This window comes from Sinohyriopsis cumingii, chromosome 14 (assembly GCF_028554795.1).
Source record: "Sinohyriopsis cumingii isolate HCF-2022 chromosome 14, ASM2855479v2, whole genome shotgun sequence".
Lineage (NCBI taxonomy): Eukaryota > Metazoa > Mollusca > Bivalvia > Unionida > Unionidae > Sinohyriopsis > Sinohyriopsis cumingii.
Window position 1 is genome coordinate 89,557,854 of NC_142974.1, and position 25,350 is coordinate 89,583,203.

At 35.1% G+C, this 25,350-nt stretch overlaps 1 protein-coding gene across 3 annotated transcripts; it reads right to left on the minus strand.

Moving 5' to 3' along the window:
- Positions 1-645: 645 nt before the first annotated feature.
- Positions 646-19,082, minus strand: LOC149784338 (uncharacterized). 3 transcript variants are annotated; one of them, XM_089932379.1, is made up of 5 exons: positions 18,754-19,082; positions 11,606-11,687; positions 6,893-7,123; positions 4,971-5,509; positions 646-4,025 (listed from the first exon to the last, which is right to left on the minus strand). In XM_089932379.1, the coding sequence occupies exons 4-5, from the start codon at positions 5,461-5,463 to the stop codon at positions 2,797-2,799; spliced, it is 1,722 nt and encodes a 573-aa protein (XP_089788505.1). In that variant the 5' UTR covers positions 5,464-5,509; positions 6,893-7,123; positions 11,606-11,687; positions 18,754-19,082; the 3' UTR covers positions 646-2,796. The 3 variants fall into 3 exon arrangements, with proteins under 3 accessions (XP_089788505.1, XP_089788506.1, XP_089788507.1); XM_089932380.1 differs by having other exon boundaries at positions 6,790-7,123; XM_089932381.1 differs by lacking the exon at positions 11,606-11,687.
- Positions 19,083-25,350: the final 6,268 nt, after the last annotated feature.

The window sequence follows — 25,350 nt, forward strand, 5'->3', positions numbered from 1 at the left end:
AAATTTGTATGCCGTTGCCGGTTGGAATCTGAATGTCGTTAACATCAGAAGAAGAATATGTCTAAACTAAAGAAAACTTATAAAAATATCGCAATAAATGACAATTGATGGATAAAACATTTTTTCCAAGGACATTGAAACCTCTTTGTGTGATACCGCATACTATGAGACTCTTACATCATTTGTTTTGAATTTGCTTGAGAGAGTTGATACGTATACAATATGTACATACGTCAAGCAGTATCGACCTTAAAGTGTGGGATGCTCTTTCTCTCTCCACACAGAAATCCTCAAAAACACGAGCATCACATTCTGGTTGTAGAGGTGTTCACACATAATCAGGATCAAGCTGATACATACATAATTCTATTTAAAAAAGAAAACCGTTAATGGTGGTATGGCAGGATTTCATACCATGACTAATATAGGCTAAATTTGTATTTAAGGTGCTACTTTACAACTACCATACAGATTGACACATCAAAATACAAACTTGTGTGACCCTGTCAGAAATGGCACGAACAAAATACAAGAAAGGAGCTTCTAAGGTATTCAAATGAGACACATACAGAAAGAGAAAAAAAAAACAGAAAAGGGGTTATGCTTATTTTAATATTAGAAATAAAATTCCTCACCCTTGGACGATACGATTAAGTATTTTTAATTAGATAGGTTATAAATAAATATTATAACAGATACTCAAATAATAATTTAACAAACATCACATACAGTGTTTGGCACTAATATATAATCTAGCTGAAATAACACCCGATCTGTACAGTAATTAACTATGACTGCAGTCAAGTAATAAAAGAGAAACTCAGAAGTTATACATTTACTAAATGGAATGTGATGTCTATGGAATGCATCTCGCCCAGATCTCAATTCTATTAGCATCTATAATACGTCAATGTGCGACTGCGTCGACATCCCATTAACTTTATAAATGAAAAATCTAACTCGTTAACATGCGTATATATATATATATATATATATATATATATATATATATATATATATATATATATATATATATATATGTGTGTGTGTGTGTGTGTGTGTGTATGTGTGTGTATGTGTGTACTATGAAGAGTATAACTCAAGTACGCATATAACAAAGTTCTGAATACTTTAAGATTCACTGACAGATGAATGCTGATTCAACCTAATAAGATTACTTGTGCTTTTTAATACAATTCAAGATACAAATTCCACTTTTTGAAGGTGGTACAAAACTGTGTAAAATTACTAAAAGAGCCTCACATTAAAGTTTGAATAGAGAAAATATGTTAAGAAAAGCAGCAAAAATGTAAGACTTAAAAAATTCAACCTGGACGTTTGGAAAACCAACTCATCGCTGCTTTGTCATTTCTACCCATATTGTATAATACGATAGTCCATAGTCAGAAATGATTGTTCGACACTTTTATAAAAACATATTGAAATCAAATAATACGCACAATGTTCAGTTATTACAGTATTAAAATAATGGTACATACAGCTAAACAACGTGGACACTATCAGAAAATATGGACATACGGTATATATTTTACGATTATATTTTGTTTTCACCCACTGTCAAGGGTGTTAATATTTGGAGCATCTAATTGGGTCTTACAGCACGAACAGGACGGGCTGATCTATGTACCGTTTCTTATATTAAAACTAGTTTATACTGGTTAGAAATTAGAGGGCACGTTCGCTGGTGTCCGTTGAAAATCTTATCCGCAATGGCTCTAATCAGAATATGGTATAACAAGTGAAATTAAATGATCCTGACAGTGATTTCTTCATCCACAACAAAGAAATATCAAAGTATATTTTCAGGCTCTAATTTCTGTCAGAAGGCAACGCATTCATATGTGGTCATAGTTAGAATAGAACGTAAACATGTGAAAATTATTCTTGTTTTGGAAGATAGTATTTTGCAGAATTCAGTACGATAAGAGACATATCGTCGAATTAAAATATAAAGTGTAATAACAGAGCAATAAATGAGTGACATATGGATGAATATGAATCCCCTCAGGGTAACTGCAATATTATAATGCCCCTATAGGTGATTACACTATTACGAATCCCCTCACGGTAATCACAGTATTATAATTCCCCTATAAGCGATAAAAATATTATGAAACCCCTCAGGGTAATTGCAATATTATAATTCCCTTACAGGTGATTACACTATTATGAATCCCCTCAGGGTAATCACAGTATTATAATTCCCCTATGGGTGATAATATTATGAAACCCCCAGGGTAATTACAATATTATAATTACCCTATGGATGATTATAATGTTATGAATCCCCTCAGGTTAATCACAATAGTAAGACTCCCTGTGGGTGACTACAATACTATGAATCCCCTCCGGGTAATCACACTATAATAATACCCTTCTGTGTGATACAAATAGTATGAATCCACTTAGAGTAATTGCAATATTATAACTTCCATCAGGGTGATTATAATTGTATGAATCCCTTCAGGGTACATAAAATATAATTCACTCTGGGTGATTACAATAATATAGAACTATGTGATACAAAATATATGGGATCTTAAAGTTGTTAATCGTCAGACCACTTGACGGAAAACGTTCTACCTTTATTGACGTTATATAACATGTATGTAATGCTTTTTAAAGAAAGCGTCTTATATGTACTATACTAGAATGTTAAAAAGTCACTCTAGTTTGATCCCCAAAGGCTTCGAGTTCGACTAAAATAGCTTTGAAGCAATAATTAATGAAAAAAGAAAGAATTACTTGAACATCGCAGGGAAATGGACTGAATCATTACAGGCAAGTTTCTACAATAGGTAACGTCAAGCGCCTTTTAGAAAATCTTTTCTGGATCGCTAGAACGGTGTCATAGCTAGACTGTAGACGCCTAGTCTGATTCTCAAGCCGATCCTTCAGGTGACGAAGTGTCTGCAGCAAGATTTCCCGCTTCTCGGAATCTCCATGCTTCTGGAAAAGCACGAGCTGCTTCCGTCTGATAAAATCCTCCTCTTGAGCTTCGCGGACCTTTTGCTGCACAAACAGTTTCTCCTCTCGGAGCTGTTTGACTTTTTCATCCAGACTTAACTCAATATCAGCTAATGACCTTGATCTTGGTCTAAGTTTTAGGTTTTCTTCGGCCGACGTTCTTACTTCTAAGTCGTCAGCAACTACACTTCTACACAGAGTGCTATCGCGTTCAATATGAAAATCCGTTGAGTAATCCCAGTCCATCGAGGAGCATGGCAGGTTTCCCATACAATGTTCCTCATCATCCCACTCTAGTTCGTCCTGAAATGATTCGAAATCGTCCTCAGAATAGCACTGGCTGTCCATTGTCAAACTGGCATAGCCCGTGTCTGTCGACTCCTGCATGTAAGTCTCGTTGTAAAATGTCATATCCTCAAAACTAAACTCCTCCTCATTTAATGTGCTAGAAAACTTGTTGGTTTCATTGAATTTGCTTGAACCGTCATAATCTTGTGTGTGTGGCTGCTTATTTGTATCACAAATCTCTTCTTTCTCATCCAAACTCTCAGAAGTTGTGTCACAATAATCCTCTTCCATAAGGTCCTTGATGGAAAGAAACGTTTCGTCTCGAGGCAATACGTAGTTGTCTAGCAACTCATTGACCTCTTCTTCGTACTGGAAATTGATCGTGTATTGCAGATTGCCAGCCAAGTCAAACTTCTCACAAACAGGCGAACTAGAACCACTCGATGGAGCATCGGTGTCAAACAAATGAAACTCTTTCAAAGAAAATCTTTTTTGCGTGTTTAGGTTTGAAAGTTTAATGCACTCTTGTATTATGCAGTTTTCAGAAGAAATATTCTGGCTGTCACTTACGACGCATTTGTCCACGAACACTTCGTTCGTTTCTTTACTGAGCTCTTCAGTTACTGCTTCTTTGTGAAAGCCGAAAGGCAATTGTATGCCCTCGGAGTAACAACGTCCACCGCAAAATTGTCCAATGAAACTTCCAGAGGAGGAAATACTTGGGCTTGTATCAGTAAACGCAACATTCTCTGAAATTAAACAAGATAATTTAAAAACTGTATATTCTACCACAAGGTCTGCCCTGAAAGAGATAAAGATAGTTTATATACTATATCTGCTAACCTTTCGACTCTTTTGCCAATGGAAACTACAAGACTAACATCAATGATAAGGTAAAGAACTAGGAGCGTTATCCTCAATATACAAAGACACATAATGAATTTCTCACACAGTGTTGACAGGCAATAAACTTTACAGTATAATAAATAAAATTATACATGTTTTCTCATCTATATTAAGAGGTCGAAGTATAGGGCATCTAAACAGATCCAAAGCTCTATCAACTCAATATTTCCTCAAAAAGAGAAAATTATTCAGTTAGTTGCATTTATAGACTTGTCAAAAATTACACGAATGACTGATTGAAAAGAAATTTAACTTAAATTCTTCTAATTGACACGATGGAAACTCTTTACTTTTTATCTCCGGATATAACTAAGTTCACTGGACCCAAATATATCTTATCGTTGTATCGATATTTTGATATACCGGAATACAAAGATTACAAAAATCTCTTGAAGGAACACTGCGATTTAGTTTTATAAACGGCGTTTTGAATATTCGGACAATATCCTAGCTGTTGGCAGCCGCGGTGGTTCAATAGTTAGCGTACTACACTCAAGATCGAAAGGATGCTGGTTGAACTCCTACCATATGACCAGCCCGTGTCAGCTATCGTGCAAGGCACTTTACTCCAATTGCATTGACACTAAATAACCAACTTGTTTCGCTGTGCTGTAAAGCATCAAACCAAATCCTTAATGTTTCTTAAATCTCTTGTTTCCTTGCATCATTACTATATACTTGAGATCATGAACAGGTTGAGAAATAAGAGTTTTATCAAATCATTATCTCAGGTCACTAATGGGAATTATGATTCTTCTATATAATATGTATTATACTTGATTCATTACCTGCGGGAGATTCGTTAGTTGTCGCCTTTGGGGACGGTAGCCAAGGATTGGTTTTAATCCTGGACCTGGTTTTAGGTATTGTATTAGGAGTTTCTACATCCAAACTGTCGGCATCACTCAGAAGAATGACTGGCCTTTGCAAATACTCGCTCTGAGTGCTCAAGGCGCTTGAAATGCACTCATAAGGCTGGCAGAGTTCACAAGGACAACTGTGGCAATACGTCTTTATGGTCAGTTCAGAAAATAGGGTTTGACCAGAGTAAGCGAAACGACCACGCTGACTCCACGTTTGCAAATGAAAGGAATCATTCAAGGAGGAGTTGCTAGATAAACAAGATCTTGAGCCGCAGTAATCGCTGTAACTTTCATCGCAGAGAAATTTTTTCTCTACTTTTGTATCATTTAGATGGTTAGAGCTGGAATGTTTCTGCTTCTTCTTTTTCTTGCTTTTCACCTTAGGAAATAGCCGAAATTCGAATTGACGAAATTTCATTGTCGTCTTCCTCACTCATATAATGGTTTAGAACTAATCCCACATTCTGCAATACAAAGAAAATGTCACACATGTTATAGTTTGGTATCTGCATAAAACGTTATTGTATTTCACAGAACTAATCTTGTTAAAACATTATTAAGATCTGACTGAAATCTTACATTTACTGTTATGGAATTTGTTTTCATGGCTGGCACTAGAGCATCAATGGCACATTAGTACGTGTTGACAACGGGTTTGCTAACTAAACACACGACACCTATATATTACCAACTAAACTCCATTTTATATCCATATTCCAAACAAATTGGACCCTGGTTCAGAGTCTGCTGTCTTTTCTTCCGCACAGTAATGCGTTTACAATTAAAAAAACAGTGCTGAAGATTAAAGCTGTCTGCTTCTGGAATAAAACTTATTCTCGCATTAAATATAGGAACTTTTGAGTCAACTAATATTGTCAACTAACATGGAATATTGTCAACCAACGTGGGGTATTGTCAATTAACATAGATAGCGTATTCCATGTTTGTTGACAATATTCCCATGTTAGTTGACAATATTCCAATTCTCGCATGATTCTTCGGAGTAATACAGGTGTAGGAACCAGCATCTTCTCTATGTACAACAACACTAAGCGCAATAGAAATATGACCGAGGCGTAACAGATTTTGTCACACATGTGATTTACATTATTTATAAAAATCTATTTCCATAAAACCAGGGAACATAAATATTGAAACTAAAAGCGACCGTTGTGTCTCGGGATTTTAAATTCTGTGACTGACCCTTTTAAGTCATATAACGATCCAAACACCCCCCCCCCTCAAAAAAACTCCATATAATTATAACATCAATTTACACCGTAAATAAATTTTAAAAAAACTATGTATTCTATTGTATCAACCTGCAATTTTTAGGCTCAACGCATGCAGCTATATAAGCAAATTCTATCAGTCTAGATCGTAATTGACAATGTATCTAGTCGCAGTGTCGCTATTTCTAGAACATTGGAGTTTAGTCCTTGATACCCCTTTTTATCGAATTACCGCAGTTCGTCCAGGTTTGCATTCGTGTCGTAATCTGTCCAGGGTACAACATGCATGACTTAGCCATTTTTGTTCATTCCAAGACTTCATAGGAGCAGTTGTCCATAAAGTTGATCAGAGATGCATACACTAACCCATCGTTAAAAACGTTCACGATAAATTGTGTCTATTTTATTCTTGCAGCGTTGCAGACCGTTGTACCAATTGCAAATCAAGCATTTCTTAACATGCAACAGGAAACGTAACGTGTGAGTTTAATTATTTAATAAGTGCTACTTACCCAAGATATAGTGTAAAGAACATTTCCTTCTGCAAACATTATAATAAAGATGTAGCACTTGCCTGTAGCATTCGACAATAAATATCTGCCATCTAAAACGTACCTCTTATACGACTAGACTGCGACAGCATGCTCACCGCGCGCTCTGAGTCAGGCTCCTAATGCTAGGCAACAGGCTGATCGATTCTTCAGGGATACTGTTTAAATGGCAGGGACAGCTATTTTTCTCGGCTAATTAAATTGCGCATTATGTCGATTATGCTAAATTCCTCTACTTTAGAGCTTGTATCATAAATTCATCAGGTATTCTAAAATCTCTGTTAGATCTGCGTCTCTGGAAAAAAAACAACATCAATGTATTTATCTTTGTTCCTTAGCTGTAAGCTTGAGAAGCGCATTCATATTGTAATTATTGCTGAAAATTAATCCCACACTTTTGTTGACATTACGCCAAGTTATTTACTTTTTTATATACTGAGTTTCGCTTAAACATATTTTATTTGCTACATTGTGCAAAAGAGGTCAGTCTACAAGTTCTAACACCATTAACAAGTGGTACAAATTAATAAAGCATAACAAGCAACACCAAAAAAATAATAATAAAAAAGCACAACAATGATGTGCTGCAAACTGAAAGATAACGGTTTGAAAAATATATATCCAAGGCAAGCAAACAATGGTGTTACCAGATTTAAAAAAGAACAGAATTTAGCAAGAAATGAACCTAAAACAACTATCAATCGGTCATTTAACTGTCTGAAATAATAATAATAATAACTCTCTTTTATAATATATTTATAATGTAAGGAAGAAGCATTAGTTTAAACACTTTGCATTCTTCATGTACTTTTGGAAAGAAACTTGTTCAAATTTGATTCAATTTTGTGTACAGGTAAGCCAAATAGAGTGTGTGTAGAGACGGATGAACGGTTTGTTAAGATTAAGTATTAAATTTGCATGTGTATGGAGCACAAATAAAAATGTAATGCTGTGCATTTTCTGCTTGTACCCCATATTATTATCAAGGGAATATCATGTGATTGTCGTACTGATCTTTTTGAGGTTGCCACTTTGATTTCTGATCCATGAAGGAATAATAGAGTATTTGCAATCAGCATCAAGGCACTATGAAGGAACGCTATTGTTGTGTAGAGTAATTTATTTTTCATATTTTACGAGAAAAAAATCTGTTTTGTCATTTTAAGATAGGGTATTTAATATGAGAATCGAAGAGTTAAGGAAAAAAATTCTTTTCGTTATTTATAATTAGACATTTAGTCTATAGACGTTTTGCCAATTATGCATCTTGACGTTTCTCCCATCAAAAGGAGGAGGCAGTTTGTTTAAATTACGTTGTGAATCGTTATAAATAATCCCACGCAAAAAAACTGAGTTTGTGCGATTTTCTTCTTCCTAAGAGACGGGACTAGTCGCATTCGTCATACATATTGCGTGTTTGAATACTCTCTGGTTAGTTCTATAATTATCCTTGAAGCCTTTAATTGTAATTTCTCTAATCCTTCTGAGTCTGTCTCAGACGACATCTGTATATTCTAATATGGACCTACTATATGATAAGTCTAAAGAGTTTTCTACTCAGATTGTATTTCAGGGATCTTAAAGTATCTTGCAATTTAAATGCTTTTTAAGTATTGTTATGTATATCTATATTGTACTTTAATATAATGGTCATTTGCAGACATTTTGACATAGATTACTGAGTTCAAGAATATTGTAGAAGCAAACTTGTTTACAATTTGATAGAATTTTATAATTAGAAATGATCAGTTTTCGAGAACATTATGTTGCGTCATAGGTCAGGTGATAGTTTGTACAAAAAACTGAGGTATTGTAAACACAGCCTCCATTTAATTTAATATCAGTATTTGCGAATCAACGACCAGAGTTTGCAACCATGTTCAGACATAACTTAAGAGAAATTATTTATTCAATTATTCATTGTAATTACAAAGTGCTAATTAACGTTTTGGACTAAGACACTATTTGGGATTATTCAAAACTCATTCAAAGACACTCTGGGTTATATCATTGATATATCAAGACATTCAAGACTATTGGAATTTATTCGGGACATTCTATATTTTTGCACTTGTGATATGACGTTTAGGATTGGTTGGTACTTAATTCACAATTCTCGAAGTGTTCTGAATTTTCAATGTGTTATAGTGAAATAAATTGCTTGTTGAAATTTACTCAGAAATATTGGTTTAGTTTCTTTCTGTTGCATAGTTTAAAAACACAGAGTTGTTACGGTATATTTTCAATATGTAGACTCCAAGTAATAACTACTAAGTGTACGGCCCAAGTGTTTATGATTGTCAACAATTTTAACTTGGTGTTGAAAATGCAAAAGTTATGAAAAGCATTAAAATAACAAAAATACATGTGACAGAGAAGGTATCTGCGCTGAAAGATATCGAAATGCGAGACTGCATGATCAATACAGAAGACTATTCGATTGCTATTGAAACGTGTATTGACATTAGAAGCATACAACTCAGCCTACATACAATGTTCTGTAGTTCAGAGTTTCGAGAATATAATATGATTTTTTACGCTTAGAAAAACCTTTACTATTACGTAAAAAAGTCATGAAATCTCTTCATTTATGACTTTTTGCAAACAAAAGTGTAAGGATATCGCCTTTTTGTGCAAAAAGAATTACACGAAAGAACGAACATTAAATCAAATTACTACAGAACTGAACGATGATATTATGGTTGTAACCTCAAAAACGCTGCTCAATTCAATTAGAAGAAAACTTCATCTAATCCCCAACCCCAGTCGTGGAATCACTTAGCTGGGACTTGCACAATCATGTGCATTGTAGGCAGACACTTTAGCTGTGTAAATACTACAGCGATTACAGGGCATACACGTTAGCTGTATAAATATGACAACGATTACAGGGCATACACGTTAGCTGAATAAATACGACAACGATTAAAGGGCATACACGTTACTGTATAAATACGACTGCGATTAAAGGACATACACGTTACTGTATAAATACGACTGCGATTACAGGGCATACACGTTAGCTGTATAAATATGACAGCGATTACAGGGCATACACGTTAGCTGAATAAATACGACAACGATTAAAGGGCATACACGTTACTGTATAAATACGACTGCGATTAAAGGGCATACACGTTAGCTGTATAAATATGACAGAGATTACAGGGCATACACGTTACTGTATAAATGCGACTGCGATTACAGGGCATACACGTTAGCTGTATAAATATGACAGCGATTACAGGGCATACACGTTACTGTATAAATACGAAAGCGATTACAGGGCATACACGTTACTGTATAAATACGAAAGCGATTACAGGGCATACACGTTAGCTGTATAAATATGACAGCGATTACAGGGCATACACGTTAGCTGTATAAATACGACATCGATTACAGGGCATACACGTTAGCTGTATAAATACGACTGCGATTACAGGGCATACAAGTTAGCTGTATAAATGCGACAGCGATTACAGGGCATACACGTTAGCTGTATAAATATGACAGCGATTACAGGGCATACACGTTAGCTGTATAAAGACGACTGCGATTACAGAGCATACACGTTACTGTATAAATACGACAGCGATTACAGGACATACACGTTACTGTATAAATACGACTGCGATTACAGGGCATACACGTTAGCTGTATCAATACCACAGCGATTACAGGGCAGACACGTTACTGTATAAATACGACAGCGATTACAGGACATACACGTTACTGTATAAATATGACAGCGATTACAGGGCATACACGTTAGCTGTATAAATATGACAGCGATTACAGGGCATACACGTTAGCTGTATAAATACGACTGCGATTACAGGGCATACACGTTACTGTATAAATACGACAGCGATTACAGGTCATACACGTTACTGTATAAATACGACTGCGATTACAGGGCATACACGTTAGCTGTATCAATACCACAGCGATTACAGGGCAGACACGTTACTGTATAAATACGACAGCGATTACAGGACATACACGTTAGCTGTATTAATACGACATCGATTACAGGGAATACATGTTAGCTGTGTAAATACGACAGCGATTAATAAGGCAGACCTTTCAACTGGATAAAAAATGCCAGTGATCAGATCCTGTTTGAATGAAACCATTCTGTCAGATAGCCTTTGGCGTAATTGGTTTTACGTATTAATTGTTTAAGGTTTTCTCGAATGGCATCAATGTAATTTTAACATGCGTGTTGAAAATAATGATTCTTAAATTGAAGGCTTTCAATGTTTCTTTTCGACAACAATCTTGAAACTTAGATTGCGTTTACAGAGAGAGAGAGAGAGAGAGAGAGAGAGAGAGAGAGAGTGTGTGTTGTTGTTGTAGGGTTTAACGCTATTTTTCAGCACACGATAGGCTATACATGGCGGCCAGTATTTATGGTGGAGGAAGAACCCGGGAAAGCCCCAGAAAGAACCACCGACCCACGAGAAGCTACTGACAAGCTTTCTCACATACCCATATTGGCTGAATCCGAGACGAGAGAGAGAGAGAGAGAGAGAGAGAGAGAGGGAGAGAGAGAGAAAGTTATTTCAGTTTCTATAGTGATATATACTGGTATATTGTTACATTGTTCTGTTGAAAACTCTGGAGGCCAAGAGAGATATAACTGTAGTTAAAAGTCACATAACATAATAATCAGCATCATTTTAATAACACTAGTTATAGTACTAATGGTTAGCGGCGATGATTGTATTGGTGGTAGAGATGGTGGCGTTTTGATAAGAACATCATAACTTACGTAGGTTTCTTTAGTTCATAACATTCCCAGGCACGTACGGTGACTTAGGCCCATCCATCTCTTCCAGAATATTTCAAATGCACTGCAGGACAATAAAACCTCTTTAATAGCTATTGTGATGGCATTTGATTAAAATGTATTTTTTCCCCACTGAAAATAATACCTCACTATACTATCTACATTTTACATTAATTAGGATCGGATGTCAGTAAAAATGAAGCAGACTCATGCTCCAAAGGATGCACTACTTATGATACCTAACAAGTTTATCAGACATAAGCAATCAAAGAACTATTTACTTACATGCAAGTAGGTTTCTAATGCGTATAACGAATTTCTCAATCACTGATATCACACAAAGATGAAATAAATTTTCTGATATAGCGGTCTTGTGATTGGTTGCTTCCATCATCATCGTCGTCATCTTCGTCATCGTTGTAATCATCATCGTCGTTGTCGTCCATGAAACCCATATATATTCGTTGAAATTACCATTTGCTTTGATAACTACAGTTTCTTTAGAAAATTTGTATGAGAATTTCGTCATATTGCTATTCTAGTCTCAAAACAACATCAGGTGATGACTTGGTTTAGTTTTGTTAAACACACACATCGATCAAAATCCTCTCGTAGAATGCATTGGACACGAAACAATCTAGTTATGTTGTAGTGAATTAATCCACCCCGATCACAAAAACATAAATAAATAAATGAATAAATAGATGACCATATGAATACATGACGCATTCTTGAGTGTCTTCTCTGAGATAAAATCAACAGATGCACGAATTTTCCATAAAAGGCATCCTATCGAATGGGTCTATAATTATGAAGGCAGGGCTTGAAACCACCTGGTTAGGTTTGTACAGGCGTGATGTCTGGCCTGCCTATCAGAAACATTCAAGTTTGTAACTGACCATATAGGTGTTTATCCACACCTGTTCACCTCAACATATCTGACAAAGTTCAATTAATTTTCATTATATACTACAACATTGCATCATTCTCGGATTAAAGGTACCTATCATTTCAATCACTTTATTTCCGGCGCGCGCATGTGTGTGTGTGTGTGTGTTGGATTTTTAACGTAGCCTTAACAATATTTCAGTCAAATCGCTACGATGTCTGCAGTGTGGCATTTATAGCGATGTCTAGCGCTGGACTGGGACATCATACCGCAGACATATAACACGATGTCCCACCCAGTCACATTATCCTGACACCAGGCCGACCAGTCCTAATACTACCTTCTGAGCGCCAAGTGAAGCAGCTGCTAGTACCATTTTTATACGTCTTTGGTATGACTTGGTCGGGGTTCGAAACCGCGACCTCCTATGTCCGAGGCGGATGCTCTCACCACTTAGGCCACATGAGCGGTCTATTTCCGGCTAGTATACGAGTCAGTAAGTGTACGGTGTGAATAATGATGTGAGTCCTAGTATGTAGCAGTGATTTAATGGGCAATTAAAATGCACACATAAAACACATTAATTTAAAGATATTTATCAATATATAATGTGTGTGCGTGTGTGTGTACGTGTGCATTATTTGTGTCAGTAATTGAGGGTTATAATTAATGTCTACCTGATCACTGTCATACATCTAAGAAGTAAGCAAAACGATTACTTGAATCTGAGTTCAATACCTGTTTTTTTTTCTGTGGGAAATCTATCATGTCATAGATCAAGTGAAGTTTGTATAAAGAGATATTTGGTAAACAAGTAACTATTCATTCCTCTTTTATGACCAGTCTGTGGAATCACTTATAGTTCTGTTCAGATATAATTTGAGAGGAATTATTTATTTAAATAATAATTATTCGATGGAATTACAAAGTGCTCGTTGAATTTTTGGTCTAAACCCCTACTTTGCAATTATTGAGGACTCATCCAAAGACTGTCTGGATTATATCATTGTCATACATCAAGACCTTCAAGACTATCGGATTTCATTCAGAACATTCTATACTTTTGGACAACGGACAGATCTTGACAATACACAAATACATCAATCCCTTGACCTAGGATTTGAACTTGCACCCTTTCGGCCGTGAGTCCTTTACATATGTAACAATTAACATCACCGCTGCACATATCCATGGAAATGAAAAGAAAAATATGTCTGATATTTGAGGTCTTTGCAGTTTGAGAGGGTTGGTTTGTGAGCTGAGTGACCACTGAGATGTAAATTTTTCTTTACTTTCTTCAGCAGTTAAGAAAAACAGCAATTAAAGAAAATAAATGACGAAAACCTTAGTAATAAAAAGAACCAAAACAAACAGAAACATTTTTGTTTATAAAGGTAATTATCATTTTAAAGATATTTAGGATAAACGAGAGCTTCACTTGCAATATTTTCAATTGCTTGATATATTTTGCATGAACGATTAGAAAGATAGAGAAAAACTTTACAAAAACACTAGGTTTAACGATTTGTTGCGATCATGAAAAATACGTTGAAAAGAGATGACACAAGAAAGAAATACAATACACTTTCGATTATCAAGTCGTATATTTAGAAATAAAATTCATAAACAGCGGTCAACCTGGGTGAGACAAATTGCCCAACGTAAACAGATGATCGACAAAGGCAAACATTTTATTACATTAAGATTTCTCTGATATATCTTTTAAAATACAGTGTCTCTCGACATCCCTGTGGTCGTAACAGGTGGTGAAAACCAGAAAACCTGAATAAAAGCATCAATTTAGGATGGATTACCATAATTTTTGGACCTGCTAGCTACAGGAATCGAACCGTCGGACAATGGCTGTGGAACCTGTCTGTATTAATCCACCAGCCGGGCTTAAAGCAACAAGTAGACCAACATATCGCTGAGCTTTTATCTCATTTTCACTGAAGGCAATATTGCCATATCAGGCAGCGATATGAGAAGGTATCACTAAATAAAGGAAACTGCATGGTCAATTTAATTATCACAAGTGGGGGCTGTTGCATTGATTTTCGATATGCATTTAGAGTCGGTGGCATTTGTCGTCAATTAGGCATAAGTCATTTCGTTCCGGTGTTGCGGATGAATAATAAAGGTATGACTAAGCTGATTAAAGTTAGATAAGACATCCCTCTGTTTGCCTTTCATGAGGAAACATCATTATAGACACTCTGTTTAGTAACATATATACAATTCAAATCTTAAGTCTCATTTCAAACTGAGCATTTGAAGCGAAAACGCTAATATTCATCTTGCTATACAATATGTAGACGGTTGTGACGTTAAAAATTTGCAGTCTAATAAAATCAATTGATTGTGGAAAGACTAGAAAGTTTATGTCGGAACCTTTGGCTTGAGACTCTTTGAAGGGAAACTGTACATGAATATCAAATACTGCATGGCTGAGTCTCTTTAAAGGTAAACTGTACACGAATATCAAATACTGCATGGCTAAGTCTCTTTAAAGGTAAACTGTACACGAATATCGAATACTGCATGGTTGAGTCTCTTTAAAGGAAACTGTACACTAATATCGAATAATGCATGGTTGAGTTTCTTTAAAGGTAAACTGTACACGAATATCGAATACTGCATGGCTGAGTCTCTTTAAAGGTAAACTGTACACGAATATCGAATACTGCATGGTTGAGTCTCTTTAAAGGTAAACTGTACACGAATATCAAATACTGCATGATTGAGTCTCTTTAAAGGTAAACTGTACACGAATATCGAATACTGCATGGCTGAGTCTCTTTAAAGGTAAACTGTACACGAATATCGAATACTGCATGGTTGAGTCTCTTTAAAGGTAAACTGTACACGAATATAAAATACTGCATGGTTGAGTCTCTTTAAAGGTAAACTGTACACGAATATCATATGCTGCATGGCTGAGTCTCTTTAAAGGTAAACTGTACACGAATATCAAATGCTGCATGGCTGAGTCTCTTTAAAAGTAAACTGTACACGAATATCATATGCTGCATGGCTGAGTCTCTTTAAAGGTAAACTGTACACGAATATCAAATGCTGCATGGCTGAGTCTCTTTAAAGGTAAACTGCACACGAATATCAAATACTGCATGGTTGAGTCTCTTTAAAGGTAAATTGTACATGAATATTAAATACTGCATTGTTTAGTCATTTCAGAATCTGAACAGTGTTCTTAAGAAATAAAATTATATTTCTCTTGTTCGTAAAATGTTTGTGAAAATTATTCCGTATGAATTATAGGACATACAAACAAAAAGCATTCATCATTTAGAGTCAGTACTAAAAGCCATATCCTTTTTTATATGAGCTTGCAACTTGATCACAACTTTGGAATGCTATGAAAAAAGTTATGACTTCAGTAATGTAACAATTGATACTGAACTATATACAGCAGTAAGGAAGAGTTATTTTACAAATACGTTGTACCAAAATGTTCAGTTTCTATAATTAAATCTTTAAATTTCTTTTCGCTACAATCATTTCATGCGAACTTATTGTCCCCCACCGCTATAAGCTTATTAGATCTGAACCAAATTTGCTGTCTCTACAATAAAAGCTTAAATACACTTTCGTAAGTAGGGACGAACGCAGACTGAGAAAAAAATGTGTTGGCGTGCCGCATTGATGATTGTAACATTGGCCATGATGTTGCCTGTGAACACTCTAGAATACGTATTTTCAGTTGATATAAACCAAATTTGCTGTGACGTTTTACCTTAATAATAAGAGGTCGTAAGAGTTGCTGATGAGCAGATTTCACTTGCATTTCAAACAGTTAGTGCTCTTGATCAGCTTAGAATATACATTCCAATGGGCTGTGAACACTCTTGGATTCACAGTTTTTGTTTGATTGCAATCAATTGCGAGTACTATCATTGAGGTTTTGTTTGATTTCAGTTAAAGTCATGGTGTAGCTATTTCAAATGTTTGGACAATGAACATATTTTGATCACACTGATATGATTAAGGACTTTGATGGAATTAAACAGAGCATCACACAGGTTTGTGAACATTTTGCATGTACATATTCGTTTAATTCCCGCCAAGTCGTCTGCGAAGGTTCATCACCAGATTTCACATGAGTTCGATGTTTAGTAGATTTTTTAAATACTTTTTAACAGAGTTTCTGACTCACGTTCTACTGGTATGTAAACAGACTAGCATTCATAATTCTATATAATTTAAGACAAATTAGCTGTGTAGTTTGACACTAACAAGATCTCAAATGACTTCTACGATGCTGTACAGAGTTTTCTTCCCTCAGCAACTAGGGCATATCACTTGTTTCCTAACGCTGTAGCGTGCATTTTGTTTTGGTTTGATTTCAATCACATTTGCTAATAAGAGTCTCTTCAGCAACATGTTAGAAAATTGTGACATTTTTACTATAGTCAACAAAGTTTCGGGCCTTCACTGACTGAAAAAAGCAACGCGTCTCAGTGTATTTTGAATACTCTTTTAGCATCCATATATATTGTTTGATATCAGACATATTTCTTGAAAAGCTTTATTTTGACAATATTATTAGCAGATTTGGATCATATTATACACTATCTCATATTGTAAACAGATTTGGACCATTTTGTACAAAATCTCAGACGAGTCTGACTATAAGAAGATTATGACCATAATTTTATAAGATCTCAGACGAGTCTGATTATAAGCAGATTTGGAACATATTTTACAATATCTCAGACGAGTTTGAAGATAAGAATATTGTAACAATAATTTTACAATATCTCAGATGAGTTTGATTATAAGCAGATCTGACAAATATTTTATAAAGTTTCTACCAATGGTTAATATTAGAATGTATAACCTAGCGTTCTTATTTCTCTTCTGTTTTCAATCAGTCATGCTACGTATGAAACTTAGCAGGATATTAGAGGACGAAGTATTACACCCAACTCCCCGTCGTCCAGTTTTTTAGTGGGAGGCAATTAGCAGACACTTGCCATGTTAGTGGTACTTCTTGTAATTCTACTACTACTACTACTACTAATATAATGACAATAGTTTAGATGTAATGATTTTATAATAGTAATAATATAATGACAATATTAGATGTAATGATTTTGTGCATCGATACTCTGTTTCTATATGTTCTGTCCGTATTATTTCTGTTTTAGGTTTTAAAGATGTGATACATTACTTCTTTAAAAATATACGAACTTTTTCACTTTCGATCTTATTAAAATGTATCCGGCTTATGATACAGAACAGTTTAAAAACAATTATACAAGATACTGTGGCAAAACAAAATCTCTGTAATTTGTATAAACCACCGACATTGGCTTGATTCCTATAGATCTACCAGATAATTACACTCACACCTTATCTAAGTGAAAATCAATTATTCACGAGATCAATGATAGGTAATTCACCAGGAGAGAGGCAGCTGCTAGAGTGAACATAAATAATTGCCTTTTAGCTTTCAAGTATTTATATATAATGCGCATACTGTTCAGTGAAAGCTTTGTGCACAGATGGGAGATTCGGTTTAGCATACATACATACATACATACATAGCAATGCCGAGAGAACATGTCCATGTACTATTTTTGCGTAGAACAAAATATACTGAAAATTTTACCCGATTATGTACGTTTACACTGAACATAATGTTTCAATAATATTAGTGCGTTGAAGATTAAAAGAGAAGAAGATGTGAAGAGGTGTGTGGGTTGAGAGAGAGAAAGAGAGAAATGCATTTATGAATGAAACATATGATCTGCATTTTACTTCTAAATACTTTCATATTTTTGAGTATTGAAAAAGATTAAAAAACTTGTAACAGATATCAGTACGGCTCGGTTCGAAATGTATCAGAACTATATACACTGCATTGCATTATTGTACTTTTTAAATACTAGATCTTTCGAAAATTGTAAACGTTGTGGATTTACTACCTGATGTGATGAGTAAAGGGGGAAAAATGAAGGCGTTATCAAAGACAAATTCAATGTAGTCAGCTATCAATCAAGTGACGAACACTATTAAGAATAATATGTCCATATAATAGAGGTCGAACCTCGCTGGTTACCACTGTTTTTTTTTTAACAAACACTTGTGTTATTATGCTGTTGCTTGGTAATAAAGATGAGACGAAAACGCGTAAAGAAGTAAAATGTAGAAAGACGATAACAAGAGTACACGCAAGGAAATAGAAGATCACGAATAGGAATAAATAAGGATACTTTACCTGGGAAGACTTTTTGCCCAGAATTTGTCGTGTATTCTACGCTATCGCCAGATGAATTAAAACGATAATGTTTTAATCTTCTGGTCTGCTGAGAGAGAAACGAATTGCATACGTACTACACCATCCCAACACACACCAACACACATTCCTGTAGGTTCACCAGGTTGAAACTGACTGATTACTACTTGCTTGCTATGATATCTGGCAGCACAGTCCATACGTCAGCCTCGCGATCAATACCGTACAATAACAGATTCTTTTCAAGAAGAACAATTAGTATTATTAATATCAAGGTTCACACTGACAACTATTCCTGTTATTCACAGGCTGTGTATCGAAATTCCCATGAACACTTTAGGCCCGCCTGTTACTCGAAAGCGAGAGTAGAACCTTACACACACCAGGCATTAAATGATATCACCATATAAGTACAAGATTTTCATTTGATTGTTTTCATCGTAATTTTTCATGTGTTGCTTTCTCTTTCTGGTCGAGAAAAGGGACACCAATATTGCTTTATTGATGGTATTAAACTGAAAGAAAAATTGCTAGTTAATTCATTTTATATGGTTTGCAATTATGCACTTTATGTAAGCAGATATATGATTCAGACCAAAACTCTGCAAACAGTGATTCACTTTGATACGGATTAAATTCATAAGGGATTGAGCCAATGACGACATGCGCATCTGTGGCGTATATAGTAGTTAGTATTATTATTGAAAATCTATGTGTAATAAAAATACTACTTCATCAGTGCCTGAAACCAACTAAGTCACTCTCAATAAATAAACAAGCAGATGTGTAAACATGAGAATATAGTAATTTAATCAAAATATGGCAATGTTTAGTGATACCTTGACACAGAGAAAAGGAAATAAAAATAACACGATTATAACGTGCATATCTGCATAATTCCATAAATGTTACAAAATGTAATACTATTTTTATTATAACTCTTGACACATTACGGTGCCAAGGTTTGATTGTTTGGACTCAACCGTTAACAGCTTATGAGAAAATATAAGCATACTATATTGTTAATAGTGCATACGAAATACCGGATCAAAACATAGCTAGTATTACTATGTCAGAGAATTTTTTTTTTTGAGAGAGAGAGTTGTAATACATATATCACATATAGTATTTACATTTTCTTACATTTCTACTTTTTGTGGTTTTTGTCATCTAGAGAGAGAGAGAGAGAGAGAGAGAGAGAGAGCGTGGTGTAGCTCCTTGAGCAAGTTCAGCCATTCATGTACAATGTATGGTAATGAGTGTGGAATATAGAATAAGCAAAATGACGAACCAACATGAGGTAATTCAAACATTTGTATACATTTACAGTGGATCTAAGTCAATATTCTCGTTTAATTAACATTTTACTACCGACCATAAAATTGTTTGTTATACTACATGCCTCGCTCTTTCCATTTCAGCTGGTCAGTTTGACTTAAACCTTTATTATCATTCATAAGTCCAGAGACATCGGCGCATGACGCAGGCGAAAATCATCTACGTCCGTATTTTCACAGATTTTCGCCCCATATCTTGCCACGATGGTCCAGAGAGAGAGAGAGAGAGAGATTTCGACTTTTAGCGTAGCTTTAACTATTTATCAGTCATATCGCTACGATGTCTGCAGTGTGGCAGTTGATATTGATATCTAGCACTCGGGCATCATGCCACAGACATGTCCCACCCTGTCACCATATCGGTGAGACAAATAATGTACCCCATGACTGGAATTTTCTTGTCTCGGTCCATACCCCAACATAGATTATATTAAGCTTTTCAGATTTAACTTTAATTACTATGCAGCAAAAATGTAGAAGTAAATAACTAATTCCCATATGTATTCTTTGGTAGATGCTGCAATTGCTTAGCTTTTGATCTCTTTTTGCTTCAAAGTTTCATTGAAAAAGCATTTTCTGCCTTGCATAATTTGCATAATTTTAGTTGTTTTTTTAAGTATTCAGGTGCTTTTGAAATATTTATATTATTTTGCTGTAGCTTGACGTTTTCAAACTTGCTGTATATAGACAGTCATTATATTTAACATTAACAATGTTCTGTCGTGGTATCATAATGCAGGAAACACTCTGTTTCAATGTTCTGTCTTGGTGTCATAATGCAGGAAACACTCTGTTTCAATGTTCTGTCTTGGTATCATAATGCAGGAAACACTCTGTTTCAATGTTCTGTATTGGTATCATAATGCCAGAAACACTCTGTTTCAATGTTCTGTATTTGTATCATAATGCAGGAAACACTCTGTTTCAATGTTCTGTTTTGGTATCATAATGCAGGAAACTCTCTGTTTCAATGTTCTGTCTTGGCATTAGAATGCAGAAAACACTATGTTTCAATGTTCTGTCTTGGTATCATAATGCAGGAAACACTCTGTTTCAATGTTCTGTCTTGGTATCATAATGCAGGAAACATTCTGTTTCAATGTTCTGTCTTGGTATTAGGATGCAGAAAACACTATGTTTCAATGTTCCGTCTTGGTATTAGAATGCAGGAAACACTATGTTTCAATGTTCTGTCTTGGTATTAGAATGCAGAAGACACGCTGTTTCAAGCGACCGCTCCAGTGGCCTAGCGGTTAGAGCATCCGCTTCGGATGCGGAAGTTCGTGGATTCGATCCTCGGCCGAGTCATACCAAAGACTTATAAAATGGTACTAACAGTTGCCTTGCTTGGCACTCAGCATTAAGAGGTTATTGTTAGGACTGGTTGGCCTGGTGTCAGGATAATATGACTGGGTGGGACATCATGCAACATGTCTGCGGCATGATGTACCAGTGCTAGACATCACTATAAACTGTCACACTACAGATATCGCCGTAATATGACTGAATAATTCTTAAAACTACGTTAAAATCCAAATTACACACACACACACACACACTGTTTCAAGCAGTAATACATGCATATAATCCGTATCTATTGTCACTTGTGTCAGAAGGGATACAAGTGTCCTGAACAAAACACTGGTAAGATAACTTATCTAAAAATTAACGAAAAAAATGAAGAGGTATTAATTGTCGCATGAAATGAAGTGGTATTAATTATCCCATGAAATGAATAGGTATTAATTGTCGCATGAAATAGAGCATATGAACATAACCTAGAAAACCAATACAGAATGAAATAACCATTGTAATCTCGAATTCCACCTTTACCTCTCAGAGATTACTTCTAAAGTTTTGTATTTTGTAGTAATGACTTAGAGTAGTGATCGAGTTTACTATATTTTATTATGTTCATTACTTCAGGGGGTGGGTGGAATTCAGCCTTTTTAATACCTTAACTTTAGAAAAGAACTTGCATTGACAATATCCTGTATCTGAGCAGAAGAGTTTTTCATTTATTTATTTTTATATATTTATTTTGATATATTTATTTTGATATGTTTATTTTGGTTTTCTTGTACCTTTTATCTTTCTTGTTACATTTATTTATGTATTAGAGGGACAGATTTTTAAGTTATTTCTTTTGTATATGTACAAAATTGGTTCATTTTTTTTTACATATGAACAAAGTGATTTTGTTTGAAAGTATTTGAAAAAGTCATGAGTTATTCATAGCAATGTATATGATTCGACACCACCATGCTAACTCTACTTGAGATTTTTACAATGTTTTATATTAAGAACGGGAACAAACAACTATTAAAGTATTAATTGCAAACTGCTGGAGTTTAGGAGATTCGTTAAAGTGCAATGATATGTTGGACTACCTTAGGAGAAAACATTGTCATATATATTGTTTAGAAACTTCACAGTTCACTGAAGATAAATTATCACATATCTGAGTTCAATGGGTTTAGAATTTTTCCTTAACTGTTATACGTCCAGTTAATGAAGAGCATGCATCTTATCTAATACTAATGTTGAATACGATATAAAAGATTGTAAAAAAAAACCCATCGTCATCGTATTTTGATTGCACTTGACATAAAAAATGAGAATATTTTCTCTAATTAATATATATAGGCCAAGTAATGATTGTCCAAAGTTTTAAATGATATTTTTATAAGCGATTACGAAATGATTCTATTATCATTTGTGGTGATATCAGTTTGGTCCAGAATCCTGAATTATACCCCTGTGATAATACATGTACATAAAGAAATAATCCTAATCCTAGAAATGTATTATTGAATATGAAAGATACGTTTGGTCTTGTACACCCATTTAGAGAACTAAACCCTAATCTAAAGAGATATACATGGAGGAGAATGAAATCCTTTGAAACAAACTAGATTAGATTTCCTTTTGATGACAGAGTCTCCCGTGCCAAAGTGGAAAAGGTTCCAACAGACCAAAGTACCAATTTGACCACTCTGTGATCTACGATACTATTAAACCTATGCTTAGAAGTCAGGGTTTGTGGAAACTAAACAACAGCTTTTTCAAGACACTAAAAATGGAAATGAAACTAAAAGTTACATTTAAGTAATGCAGATATAATATGCTTCATTATGATATGATGGAAATATTGAAAATATACCACATATAAAGCTAATTATATCAGACTCGTTAGATGGAAATTCGAGGTAAAACCAGTTCATATGCTTCGTATAGCAAGAGATGTAAAATAAAAATAAAAATCTCATACAAGAAATAGTCTTTAGATAATATTATTTCTGCTGAAAATACTGTTTTGGAACTATTAGAATCAAAAGAATGAACTGGAAAAAATAAGGCGACGTAAACTTCGAGAAAGACTCACCCGATCAAAGGCAAAATGGGCGGAGAAGGGGGAGAAACCAATAAGATACTTAGAAAGTAAAAATTATGCCACCAAACCTATCACAAAAGTTATTAAAAATGAAAATCACATTATAACAAATCAATTATATATTCTTAATGATGTGGAGAATTATTCTTTTAAAAAAACTATACAAAGAGGACAATGAAAAAGAGGACACAAATTTGAATGATCTTGATATAATAACATTTCCATGTTAGATCAATAGTAGATTATTGGGGTTTTTAAGCGCTCACGTACATTTGTGTAGATAGTAGAGTGTGTGGTTTTTAACTTTCCTTCTGTGTGGATAGTAGATTTTGGGTTAGATTTTGCTTCTTTGCGTGTGTGGATAGTATATTTTGGTTATGTGTTTGCTCCTTCCCGTGTGTGGATAGTATATTTGTGGTCAGTTTTTGCTCCTTCCCTTGTGTGGATAGTAGATTTTGGTTATGTTTATGCTTCTTCTCATGTGTGGATAGTATATTATGGTTGATTTTTGCTTCTTCCCGTGTGTGGATAGTATATTTTGGTTATGTGTGTGCTTCTTCGCGTGTATGGATAGTATATTTTAGGTTTGATTTTCTCCTTTTCGTGTGTGGATAGTAAATTTTTTGCTTCTTCCGGTGTATGAATAGTATAATTTGTGTTAGATTTTGCTTCTTCGCGTGTGTGGATAGTATATTTTGGTTATGTTTTTGCTCCTTCTTGTCACAAGACAAGTAACTAACCTCAAACTAGCTATGGATCTTGTGAAAGAGATGAAAGAGGATGAGGTGAAGAAAACAGGCTTCATTAACCCACAGTATATGAAAGTGGGTAACTTGAAAGAAGTCCTAGATATTGTAACGAGAGTGAGGTGCTTCTTAGAAGATATGCTGGAATGGACAGAGTTGTCTTTTGTAAAATGGGGAATTTACCAGGTGAAGAAAGCAGAAGAAATTATGAGGAAAGTGCTGACAGAGAAGTGAAGAAGATTAAAGAAAGATAGAAAGATGGACAAAATATAGGAAAGAAGAAGAGAATAGAAAGAGAAAAGAAAGATTTGAAAGACTGAACAGTAACTGGATCGAAGTCAAGGAGAAGTTTAGAGCATTGGGCCATCCAGACTGGATGCCAGATTCGGAAAAGAAGAAGAAAGGAATATTGGGAAAAAACAGGAGATGGATGAAGAAATGGAGGAAATAGAAGAAGAACCCAAAGGCCCTTTTCAGGGCCCATCATTTGTCTCGAAACGAAATTGACCTTGCCTCAAACATTTTTAAATGTTGTATCAGTGTTTTGTCTGTTGTATATGTGTTATATCAATCTAAGTCCCACTCCTTTGCTCAATACTGTGACGTCACCTTCCCCTAGTTTCTACATTGTTACCAATCTCCCCTACCGTGACGTTAGATGCTATCTATCCCTTTGTCGCTATACAAACCCAATAGTCCCATGTTCCATTTCCCCTTGTCGCTATAGTGGCCCAGGATGTAGTTCAAAGTCTTGTCGCTATACAGGGACAGTAATGTCTGGTAATGCTAAGTCCCATTGTCGCTATAACGCTTGTCGCTATACAGGCCCAGGGGATGGGTGGGTCCGTAATGTATTTTCCCATTGTCGCCAGGGTAGCCCACTACACTACTTACCCATCATGTACAGGAAATGGATTGCCCATCATGTATAAGAAATCGATTGCCCGTCATGTACATGAAATAGATTACCCACCAAGAAAAAGAAATGGATTTCCCATCATGTACAAGAAATGGATTACCCATCATGTATAAGAAATGGATTGCCCATCATGTACATGAAATGGATTACTCATCATGTACAAGAAATGGATTACCCATCGTG